The sequence below is a fragment of the Meleagris gallopavo genome, chromosome 8 (assembly GCF_000146605.3).
Source record: "Meleagris gallopavo isolate NT-WF06-2002-E0010 breed Aviagen turkey brand Nicholas breeding stock chromosome 8, Turkey_5.1, whole genome shotgun sequence".
NCBI classification, from domain to species: Eukaryota; Metazoa; Chordata; class Aves; order Galliformes; family Phasianidae; genus Meleagris; species Meleagris gallopavo.
Genome location: NC_015018.2, coordinates 4695495 through 4707465, shown reverse-complemented (window position 1 = coordinate 4707465; position 11971 = coordinate 4695495). Strand labels below are relative to the sequence as shown.

General features: G+C 42.5%; 1 protein-coding gene and 1 non-coding gene across 2 annotated transcripts in view; both read left to right on the top strand.

Annotated features, from left to right (window-relative positions):
- CWF19L1 (CWF19 like cell cycle control factor 1) overlaps positions 1 to 11971 on the top strand; it is a 13429-nt gene that overhangs the window by 745 nt on the left and 713 nt on the right. Inside the window, exons 3-13 of the mRNA XM_010714213.2 lie at positions 251 to 361; positions 1088 to 1302; positions 5562 to 5680; positions 6493 to 6577; positions 7093 to 7233; positions 7320 to 7431; positions 8465 to 8544; positions 9450 to 9659; positions 10423 to 10539; positions 11649 to 11746; positions 11914 to 11969. Coding sequence (XP_010712515.1) covers positions 251 to 361; positions 1088 to 1302; positions 5562 to 5680; positions 6493 to 6577; positions 7093 to 7233; positions 7320 to 7431; positions 8465 to 8544; positions 9450 to 9659; positions 10423 to 10539; positions 11649 to 11746; positions 11914 to 11969 — 1344 coding nt within the window. The remainder of the gene's footprint in view (positions 1 to 250; positions 362 to 1087; positions 1303 to 5561; positions 5681 to 6492; positions 6578 to 7092; positions 7234 to 7319; positions 7432 to 8464; positions 8545 to 9449; positions 9660 to 10422; positions 10540 to 11648; positions 11747 to 11913; positions 11970 to 11971) is intronic.
- On the top strand, positions 10112 to 10254 carry LOC116216920. Its single transcript, XR_004160591.1, has one exon. It is a non-coding gene; the product is annotated as a small nucleolar RNA SNORA12 (small nucleolar RNA).

The following is an 11971-nucleotide window of genomic DNA, read 5'->3' as shown; positions in this document are numbered from 1 at the left end:
GTGTCACCCTAGAGACAATGTAGGCCATGGATCATTCAGGGGCATCATTTAGAGGATGCACCTTAAAGTATCTGGTGATGAGAAAAGCATTTTGCTTAAACAACAGGGGGGCCTTTTTCTGAAGGAAATTTTCTTGTTTGTGTTTATGGCTCCTTCACACGCTGAGAAGGAGGGATGTTGGAATGGCTGTGATTCCTGGTACATGCGGATGACATGTACTTCATGTACTTTATACCATACTGATTGTTTTCTTCTTCAGCTCCAATTCCAACCTTCGTGCTCGGCGCTAACAACCAAGAGACCATGCACTGTTTTCCACATGTCACTGGCTGCGAATTAGCTGAAAACATCACTTACTTAGGTAATGCACTTACATAATGCTGCTTTCAAGAACATTTTGTGATCATTGTGCTTTAACTCATCCCTCCTTTTTTTTTCTTGAAGTTTTAAGATGGCATCTCTTAATCTTGTAACAAGACTGGAGTTGAACTTTTTGTTCAACTTTTTTGTTGTTGTTTTCTAACACACACTGAATTTTGATACCCAAAAGAAAAAGATGTTGAAAGAGTCTTTTGATTGAGAACGTATTCCCGTCCTGTGCATCTCTCTGTGCAGTGGAGGTTTCCTATATGAAGTATCATTGTGCTGTGCTGCATGGTTGTACTAGAGCAGCAAAGATAAAAAAGTATAATCATCAAAGGTAATGAAATGATAGGCAAAACTAAAAGGAAAGGTTAATTTCTGTTTAGAATCTTGCCTGACAAAAATAGTTACAGAGGAACTTGCAATTGGCTTTTTTATTTTCAGTCTTCATACCAAGCTTTTGTTATGAGTTGACTGTAGGGAAGCAAGATAGCAGTGAGGAGAGAAAACTGGGGGTTGTGTAAACAGCTTCACCATAAAGCAGATTTTGAGCCATGGCCCTAAAATGTCCTCCTAGAATTTATGAACACAGAAAATGAGCTGCCTGTAAGAAAGATTTCAGTCGAAGTAAGGCAGGACTGCTAAGTCTGTCTCTCTGCTTATGATACAAATGAGATTGCCTGCAGCTTTTAAATTTCAGGTGTGTGCTTGTGCATTCATGCAGGCCGTCGAGGTGTTTTCAGTGGTACTTCGGGACTGCAGATCGCATACCTGAGTGGCACCGAGTCTCAGGAGGAACCAACTCCTGCCTACAGCTTTAGTTCAAAGGATGTGACAGAATTAAAATCATCTTTGTTATCGACCCCAAACTTCAAGGGTGTAGATATATTGCTGACTTCCCCCTGGCCCAGAGATGTCGAGAGTTTTGCCAACAGCCCAGTAAGTCTTCTGTTTTCTGGTGGAATGAATTTCCAGGTGTATCCAACAAACAATGTCATCTCTGCTTGCTTTGGCTGTTTGTAGAAGGACCCTCCTGATTGTTTTGTTTGTTTGTTTGTTTTTAATTTACTAATGTAAGGGCTCTGTAGGATAATTTCCTGAAAGAGCTTTCTTTCCATGGATGTTATAGCAATTTCTATAGAAAAGCTAATGTTCAATAACTAAAGATTTTAGCATGTTGTGCTCAGACCATGAAGCTGTACCTCCTGGAGATACTGTTCATTTGGAACTGTTTTGTTCTCAGCAAAGTCTGTGTCCTAAAGACTTGGTCCCACTGGGAGGTTATCTAGTCCAACCCCTCTGCAATAAAGAGAGACATCTAGATCAGGGTGCTCAGCTCCCTGTCCAGCCTGCCCTAGGGACAAGGCATCCACTGCATCTCTGAGCAACCTGTTTCAGTACTTCACCATTCTTATTGTAAAAAACGTTTTCCTTATATTCAGTCTAAATCATCCTTCTGATAGCTTGAAATAATTTCTCCTTGTCTTATCACAACAGACCCTACTTAAGAGTCTGTCCCCTTCTTTCTGACAGCCCCACTTTAAATACTGAAAGGCCACTATCAGTCTTCCTAGAGCTTTTTCTTCTCCAGGCTGAACAGCCCGAGCTCTCTCAGCCTTTTCTCACAGGAGAGGTGTTCCATCCCTTGGACCATTTTTCTGGCCCTCTTCTGGATGCATTCCAACAGGTCCACGTCTCTCCTGCACTGAGGATTCCACATGTGGATGCAGTGTTCCAAGTGAGGTCTCACAGCACAGAGCAGAGGGGCAGGATCACCTCCCTCACCCTGCTGGCCACACTGCTTTGGATGCAGCCCAGGATATGGTTGGCTTTCTGGGCTGCAAGGGCACAGTGCTGGCTCATGTCCAGCTGCTATCCATCAGTGCACCCAAGTTTTTTTTGGCAGGGCTGTGCTTTGTCCTTTCCTCCCCTTGTTTGTATTGATAGTGGGGCTTGCCATGGCCCAGGTGCAAGACCTTGCTTTTTTGAACCTCCTTGTTCACCTGGGCCCACTGCTCGAGGTCTCTCTGGATGGCATCCCTTCACTCAAACATGTTAATTGCAACACACAGCTTGGTGTCACTTTCAAACTTTCTGAGGGTGCACCTTCAGTCTCACCATGAGTGTCATTGATGAAGATATTTAAGAGCATAAAGAGGATCCTGACTCTGCAAGGGCAAATCCAGTTGCACAATTATGATGCACAAGAAGCCTGGGACTGCAGTTGCCTTCTTAGTTTTCTTTAAGTCTTCATGCTGTCAGGATTTTTATGTTGTTTCATCAGAGGTAAAATTCATCCTAATTTTTGAATGCCTGTTCTGCCCTCTCTGAGCAATCCTTCATCATTCTTCAGCTGATTGTGCTTTGCCTTAGATTTAAATAGATTTCTTTCCTTACTAGCATGTTTGATTTTGAAGAAGGCTATAGAAATGTCAGGTTTTTATTCCATTAAATTTTGTAAAGTTTTTTTTCCTCGTATAAATATTGGTTTTTTTTGTAATATCCTCATTGTGGCATTGTTCTGGTATCTCAGCAGATTTAATCTGATCTACATGAGCTCCTTGACCCTAAAGCCGTGTTCTAAAGGAGACTTCCTTAGTGATTTCTTCAGTGGTGTTAAATAAAAGCTGCTTTCTCTGTTTTCACAGCTTACTTCAGTCCAGGCTTAGAAGGTGGTCAGGATGGTCACTCAGATTTTTTAGCCTTTTTTCCTCTTCATTTCTTTAATTGGTAGAGGAAACTTGTGTCAGACTTCCTCAGTACTTACATCCTGGTGCCTCTTGCCAGATGCCCTTGCCAAACACAGGTTACTACTTAAAACTCGCATCAGGCTTGGATGATAGTTTGTGCTTTTATATGGCATGTGAAAGGAAAAATGAAAAATTACACCCCAGATTCCTCAAGAACAGCTTTCTCTTTGTCACTGCTGAAGTCCAGAGGTATAGAAGTGTTGGTTGTAAAGGGGCTCTGCAGTCTTCCTGTCCAACCTCCGCCTTGATGTTGCTGTGAGAGTGGCACAGGTGTTTCTTCAGTATTTCTTGTTCCCTCTAACCAGCCTTTCTGCTACTTGTGAACTTCAGCGTTACCAAAGTAGATGTGAGTGAAGTTGAATCTCATTTACCAGAGCATCTCCAAGGGCTTGCTAAAATGGAGAGTGTGTCTGCAATTATTTCTTCAGGTGTCCATCAGCTGTTCTGAATCGTTTGGTTCTTCCTCTGTCTGGATTGTGAGGAAATGTTTAGATTGTGTCTAATTCACAGTTTTAACCGTTACTCAGCAGAAGGGACTTGCCTGTGAACTCAGATGATCTGAGACTTCCCTGGAGAAGAGTGCTACGTGTAACAGACACTTTGCTTCCTCACTGTCTTTTCACTTCTGAAAAAAATACAGGATCCTGTCTTTGAAAGCATTAAAAAATGTGTCTTCCTTCTCCCCCCATAAAATAACCCTGCTACCACCACAAAAAACAAAACAAAAAAAACAAACAAACAAACACTAGGCTTTGTGGTCGGAGAAAAAAAAGATGCATGGATGTTTTTGCTTAAAGAGACAAATTGTGTCTAGACCTTCACACTGGGATGCTCTAATAATTCAGCATATTGTTCCACTCTTGGTTTCCCTCAGCTTGAATTTCTGCAAATGTGCTGTTTGGATTAATAGATAAATATATTAGTAAATATAATACTCAGATGGACATCTTGCTGAAATGTGTGCTTCAGGACCTGAAGATTTCATTAACAAGTCTTCAAGATTTCCTTGTGTGCTAAGACAGTGAAATCCCATCACTCCAGTAACAGCAAATTTGATGAATGAACAATAAGTTCTGCTTTTTGCCACCTGAAGTTTCAGGTGCAGTAAAAATGGTGTGAGAAGTTAAGTTGCATGACTGAGAATCAACTCCTTGGAGAAGTTCTTTTCCTGAGATGGTTCTTAGCTCTGACCATTTTCAGTGGGACTGAAACCAGCAAGACCTCAGTGAAGGTACTGCTGTTATCCTCTGCCAAGCCTGCTGCAAGGGCAGCAGAAAGAAGTACAGAGAGGAAGGCTGCTTTCCTGGGAGTGGGTGGATGCCTGTACAACTACACTTCTTGTTGAGCTCCATGAGGTTCCTGTCAGCCCATTTCTCCAGCGTCTCAGGGTCCCTCTGGGTGGCTGCACAGCCCTCTGGTGAGTTCAGTCACTCACCCCAGTTTTTTATGTCATCTGCAAATTTATTGAAGGTGCACCCTACTCCATCATCCAGATCATTACTGAAGATGTTAAAAAGAACTGGACCCAGTACTGTTTCCTGGGGTGCTCCCCTCATTACTGGCCTCAAATGAAAATTTGCACCGCTGACCTCTGCCCTCTGGGTCCTACTGTTCAGGTAGTTTTCAACCCAGCTCATTGCACATCCAGCCCATACTTCAGCAGCTTCCCTATGAGGATCTGTTGGGGGATACTGTCAAAGGCAATACCCACAGCTCCCCATTTATTCATCAGGCTGATTGTTTCATTATAGAAGTTCATCAGACTGATCAGGCCTGACTTCCTCTTGATGAAACCTGATGATTTCCTATGCTTTCTTGTGCCTGGAAATAGTTACTTTTTACCAAAAAAATCTTTACCAAAAATAGTACTTTGTAGGTAACAGGCATTGACAATTTCTGAACTTCTGTTTTCCCCTGCTCTTTTCTTTCCTTACTGTGCTTCTCAGTCTAAGGCTAATGAAGAACAGACAGCCCAAAAGTAGTTCTAAGCCTGCTCTTTGGTTGTGTTTTGTTTTTGATTTCTCAGGGACAGGAGAAAACATTTTGTTTCCTTGGGAAACTTAGCATTTTCGTATTCACTTGACTCACACACTAAAGCTCTGGCACTCTGGGAGTGTGGTTAAAATGTGCCTTAATGATTTTGATCTATATTGCTGTTTGCCAAAACTCATTCTGTGAAGCAATTGCTTCACAAGATCAATAAAGGGAAAATAGGACAAATTTGTAAAGCGAAATGACTGGATGTAAACCTTGTGTATGGAAAATGATGTAAATGAGTAGACTTGGGTTGGAGATAAGAAATCAAACCATGTTCACTTCCATGTTTCAAGGAATGGCAACAGCCATGGTCACAACCTCTACATTTCCAGCAAGCAGTTCAGTATAAGCAATTTATTTTCACTGCAGTCTGACAGAGTTTTTAAAATAAAACTTGTTTTGTATTTGTAGGGAGAAATAGATACCAAAAAATGTGGTTCCACTTTAATATCTGATCTAGCTGCAAGTCTCAAGCCAAGGTATCACTTTGCTGCACTGGAGAAGGCCTATTATGAAAGACTTCCTTACAGGTTTGTAAGACATTGTGAAATCTCATTTATTTTGAAATAAGTGTTCAATTTTTAAAGAACACAGTGTTTTAAAGAATTTCAGTGTAATTTTATGAAGTCATCTGGTTCCTTTAAATCTTTGTTTTTCCAGTAATGAGTCGAGATTGTTTCTCAGATGTCTCTTCTGATAACAGTTCTTGCTGCCTCAAAAACTGTGCAGTCCCTGCCAACACTTACCTGACAATGTCAAAGTGAATCTGACACCAAATCACTTGCTCTGAGTTCCATTTCAGTAGTGTTCAGCCTAGTTCTGGGGGTGCCTCTGAAGGTGTTCTGTGGAAAAGCTCTCATACAGTGAAGAATTTGGTGTCTTCAGATATAACTTTGTATACAAAATGTGACTGATACAATAATGTAGGTGTCAGAACAACGTTCAGAGAAAATTGAGGCTGTCCTGTGAATGCTGGCAATGACTGTTACCTTTATCATACCAAATACACTTAAAAATGGAAGTTGTTTTCAGTCTAGAAAAATGTCCTCTCAGGTGTGTGTTCAGTCTGCTGTGAGATCTCGTTTTTGTCTGCATGGTTGTTGGTTGTTAGATCTCACAAGTCTTTTTGTTCTCAGGCCTTCTTGTTCTGGGTGAAAGCCTACATGTAAGTGATGTGGTGTCTGAGTTCTTTCATGAGCTATTGGTAATAGGTGAACGGTTGGACTGGATGATCTTTTAGGTCTTTTCCAACCTCGGTGATTCTATGATTCTATGAGGACATGTGGTTTTCCCACTATTCTTTAAGTATATGCCAATACAATCAAGTTTTGCTTCCATACAGAAATCACACAGTGCTGCAGGAGACCCCACAACATGTGACCAGATTTATTGCTCTTGCTGAAGTTGGCAATAAAAGCAAGAAAAAGGTATTTATACTCCTGAATCTTCTTTTCTGAAGTACAAATAACGTGGCAGTAAGCCCTAATGTAGCTTGTCCTATGACTATAGGACAGTGTGAATCATGCCAAGGTGGAGGTGTCTGTTGAGTAACGTGGCATTTGCCCATCATGTCAGAGGGGTACAGAATGCTAGATGTGTTCTTAAGCACTTCCGTTTCTCTCTACCTCGTTTAATGGTATTTAGCTGGAAGACAGCTGCAAAGGAAAATGGCCAGAAAGCTGCCATCCTTCCCCCTTCCTCAGCCGCTTTGGATAATTTTCTCTTCCCATGGCTTCCTTTAGGAAGGAAACAATTTACATGAGAACCCTTACAAATCACTTAAAATAACTTTTGGGGTGACGTAAGTTGCTTACTTTTTTAACCCTTATAAAAAGTTACAGAGTACTGATACAGAAGGATGTTGGTAGTTTACAGCTGACCTCTTCAGAGTTGCAGTCATTGCAAAAGCTTTTTGCATTTGAGCCATCTGTTTTTCTTCCAGTATCTGTATGCATTCAGCATTGTTCCCATGAGCTTGATGGACTCTGCAGAGCTAGTAAAACAGCCCCAGGATGTCACTGAAAATCCATACCAAAAGTTGCAGAAGAGGGCACAGAAGACCAAAGTACTTGGGTGTGCAGAGGTACTGCTGCAGTCTGCTGCATGGATGCGCTCTGTGACTCTCTGGGATGCAGGTACAACAGGTTTTGGTTTTCATTTTCTAACCAGGAAGAGACAGCATGTCAGTTTTTCTTTGATTTGAACAAGCATCATGGGAAGAAACGTCCCTCAGACGGGAAGGATAGAGGGAGCTCCCAAACCAAGCAAGCCAAAAAACCCCGTAAGTATGTGAATATTCTTTTTCCCAAGAACTTTACTGGAGGTATGGTCCATTTCACTCATTTTATCTCAGGCTGTTCAGCTGTTTATATCATCTTGAAAATGTGCCAGATGGTGTGGGAGTACAGAAGTGCAGAGGAATGAACAGCCACTTGTTTCCTAGAAACCTGACAATAAGTAGTTAAATAAAAGACAAAAGTATATAGTTTAAAAACTAGGTCTGAGGGGGTTGAGCTGATGCTGTTTACCTTGTGAAGCTGACTGGCCTCTAAATTTGACAACAGGCAGTTCTACAGACTAGCTTGTTCTGTAGGGCATAGTGTGCCCTTGCGTACTTAGTATGATTTCCTTTTCTTGATTAGAAATTCCAGAAGACTTTAGGAGCCTCCTTACAATGTTTGGCACTGATACAAACTCCAGGCTTGGATTTTTGGTTTCCTGTGGCTCTTGGCAGAGCCTTATCTCATACTGCGTTTGTAAAGCTGCTTGTCTGTTCCTGTACAAAGCCTACAGCAGTGCATGTGGTGTTTGTCCCTAATAAAAGGCCTAGCTTATTGATGTCATCAGTTTATATTAAGGGTCAGATAAGGTATTACAATCTGGGTGTGAAATCACATGTTTTCAGTGTGAGAAATAGGCCAGAACTAGCATGTGTGTTTGACAGCATCTGTCCTTTTCTATACCTCTGTGGTAGTTTCATCTCATTTTGATTTGTTTTTTTAATTCACTGGTGCTTTTTCTACTAGTGAGCTGTAAGCACTATGTTCCTGGAAGTAATGTTCTTCCAGTAGATCGGAGCACTCAATGATGATGTCAGTCAACAAGTTGGTGACTGCTACCTGCTCCTCTTACTGGAACTTCCCACAGGGCATCAGTTCTTCAGCCAGATCCTGCTTCCCAGAGCCATGCCCTTCAGCACTGCATCAGCTGGGAAGCGGAGTTGGAAAATGCAGCTCTTCCAAGTCTCATTCCATTCATCATTCCAACCAACAAGCTTTATGCTAACACTTGTTTCTCTTTCCTATCCCATAAAGCACAGCCCACAGGGCCCTGTTGGTTCTGTCTTGCTAGCCCACAAGTGGAGAAGCACTTGGTTGTTAGCATTGGCACACACGTAAGTAACAATAGTACATTCTTTCCTACATGCCAACAAAATCATGTTAAGATGTAGCAATATTGATTTTAAAAAGGGAGAAGAAAAAAAAAAAGCAAACAACCTTTATTTGGAGCTGATTGAGTTTTCTTTTCAGTTTCTTTGCATTCACCCCTACAGAAGGCGTAAGTAGATAGTCACAAGTCTTTTGAAAAATAAAACATGTCCCTCTTTTGCTTGAACAGGTGAATTACAGAGCCGGAAGACTTTTTGGTGTGGCAGCCTTCATGATTTGATTATGTTACAATCTGCCAGAACTCAGTGTAAACTGGAATCTGTGCTGGCAGTAGGATGTGTTGGCTGGAGTTACACCAAAATCAGCTGGGATGACTGGTTCTGATTTTTTCACATGCAGATTAAACAGAAGATAAGACAGCTTTTACATCAAGATCTCAGAGTACTTTTTGGAGGTTAATTAAATCATTGACACCTTTGCTTTGCCCCCAGTCCTCGCTCCTATATGGCGTAATCTACTTGAAGATGCTACGGTGGCAACTTTATCTGGTTTTGGTTGGAAAGCAGATATACATTTTCAAAGGGATTTTCTTGTCGGTGTAAGAAATTCTGGTAGCAATGGTAAAGTTCGCTCAGGTGTCTTCCTGCAGGCCAGGCATTTTCTGGCACTTAAAAAAAGTTGTTAAAAGTTGTTTTTAACCTTTTTCACTTTCTTTCCCTTTCTCGTTCCTCTATTAATTAATGAATTGCTAATTAACAGTTCTTAATATGCAACACAGAGTAGAAAACTGTACTGTTCCTGAGGCAGAATTGCTAGGCTAGGGAATACTCAAGAGTGCAGCCAGAGAGCACAAGTAAATTTCCACAGCGTTAAGTGTTGCTGATAGTAACTGTGTGTTCTTTCACTCCAGTGCTACCTTGCCCTGGCCAAGGGTGGCTTATTACCTGATCATGTCTTGATTTTGCCTATTGGGCACTATCAGTCGGTGGTTGACTTGTCTTCAGAGGTGATGGAAGAAGTGACCAAGTACAAATCTGCCCTGAAGGAGTTTTTCAGAAGCAAGGGGAAGAGATATGTCTTATTTGAAAGGAACTATAAGAGTCAGCATCTGCAGTTACAGGTATGGTTTCAGTGTATATTAAGAGGACACAGCTGTGCACTTCTCCATGACTGAACTGAAAGGGAAAGCTCACTTTCAGCTTTTCCAGATTATGGGGAGTATTCTGCCCACAACAGGCAGAATAAAACCAAAACCCACGTTGTGTGATGGTTCTGCTACAATCCTTAAATTCTTCGTATTATAGCGGCACAGCATCGACTGCGTTGAACGGGCAAGGAAAACTTCTCCCTGCATAGATATGATTTAAAAACTTCACAGGGATTCTAGACAAAGTTTTATAACTGGTTTCTTACTCTGATCTGCTCTCATGGGCATGAGCTGCAGTGCTCACCGTGCAACTGTAGTAGGTGAAAATGTAAGAACATGTGCAGAATTCTGATGACTGTCTACCAATATCAACCCTTTGGTTTGATTTTTATTTTTTTTCCTTGTGCATCAATCAGTGAGTGGTTTATTGTGGTGGTTTCTTTGTTTGGCAGATCTGTAATTGTATCAGAGCGGCCTGAAACTACCACAGAGATCAAAAAGGAGAGAGACTGTGCTGAGGACTTTTTCAGGCTCTTAGTTCTCAGCCTTTTATTCAACTCCTATAGAAGATTTCTCATAAGTTTAAATCTGTACAGGTGGGTGCTCACCCACCTTATTTGATGATATTGCACAGAACTGAGGAGTGTACCAGCTCCAGTGATGGAACGATTGCTTTCTGCGAGTCAGTGGTTTCCCTCATCTTTACTTCTTTGGAAACATTTGTCTCTCTCTCCAGGTGATTCCTGTCCCACTGGACTATACTTCTGAAGACATTAAGGAGTGCTTTATTACACAGGCACAGGAGCAACAGATGGAACTGTTAGAAATCCCAGAGCACTCGGATATCATGCAGGTACGAGATACTTTCACCTGTCTTCACCTCTGCCCTGTCAGGGCTGCTGTTTCCCTCCCAGGTCACTTTGTGGGATAAGGTTAAGCTGTTTGGAAGTAGACTTAATTTGGAGCCCACGTGCCAGCTGTGTTCAGCTCCTCGTGAAATTCCTGACAACGTCATAAGATGTGTTGCTTATCTGAATAGCAAGTCCTTTGCCTGCAGTATTTGTTGACTGCCCTCAGAGGGCCTCAGGTATATATCTTCTTTGCATTTGGTGCAGGTCTGTGCCGCTAGGTTTGTTCAGCACTTCTATCACAATGCAGATTGCTAAGATGTCCCCTGGATTCCTCTGCCTGGCTTTTCCTAGTGCTAAAACTCAAAATATAACTAAGGTTTGTGCCTCACCTTTGTGCCTGACTTGAATGGCAGGGATATAAGAAATAACCCTGGTCACATTACTTTAGCCATGTGTAAGGCCTGCTAAACTCACTCCTACCGAACACCAACCCTCTTCCAGCATCACTGCGCATCAGGTAGTTTTAATTTCCCCTAGGTGAGAGTTCTCTGAGAAGTGCAGTTGTACTCTCTTCACATTATTTTACCCTTTTTCCTCTATAATATACATTATTAGCTGAGGCAGCTCTGATCCAGGCTCTGTTATTTACTGTCCCTGTAATGCAATCTGCAGAGTTAAACCAGAAGAAATATTAAAGCAGTGTACTGTCTGCTACCTTGCATTGCAAAGGCACACACCATTCCAGCAGAAAGCAATCCATCACTTCCTCATTCTTTGGGGATTATGAGATCTACCACTGATGCAGTTTGGAATATGTGCTGCAGCCTGGGCTATCTTGTTTTGCTGTTTCCTATCTAAAGAACTGCAGCCAGAACCTCTCTCGTTCTGAGTGGCGTCCAGGTGGGTAGGAGAGAGATAAGCCTCTTTCAGTGTTTCATTAGTGAAAAAGTCTGTTGTGAATGCAGCTGGCATTGCACAGACACAGAGTAAAGCCCTCTTCTGTGGCTTCCTGATGTAGGCAGGATGTGTGTGCATGTCATACATGCCTTGGGAAAACATCTAGGAGAAACCTGGCTCCCAATGGGCCTCAGCATCCCTCCTTCCTACACAGGTGGTGCAGCCAGGCACGCCGTACTTTTATGTGGAGCTGGACACAGGCGAGAAGCTCTTCCACCGTATCCGGGGCAGCTTCCCACTGCAATTTGGCAGGTGGGTGCGTTGCTTTCTGTACCCTTCCATTTCCCGTTCGCCTCCCTTCTCCCCCACTCTTTTCCTCCCCGCCTTTTGTCCCTACCTCCCCCATCCCTTTCCTCCCTTCTCCCTGTTGTCCTTGGCCCAGGGCGCTGTGCCGGGCACTGATGCCGTCTGTCCGGCAGGGCGGTGCTGGCCAGCGGTGCCCTGCTGGCGCTCCCTCAGCGCACCGACTGGCGCAGC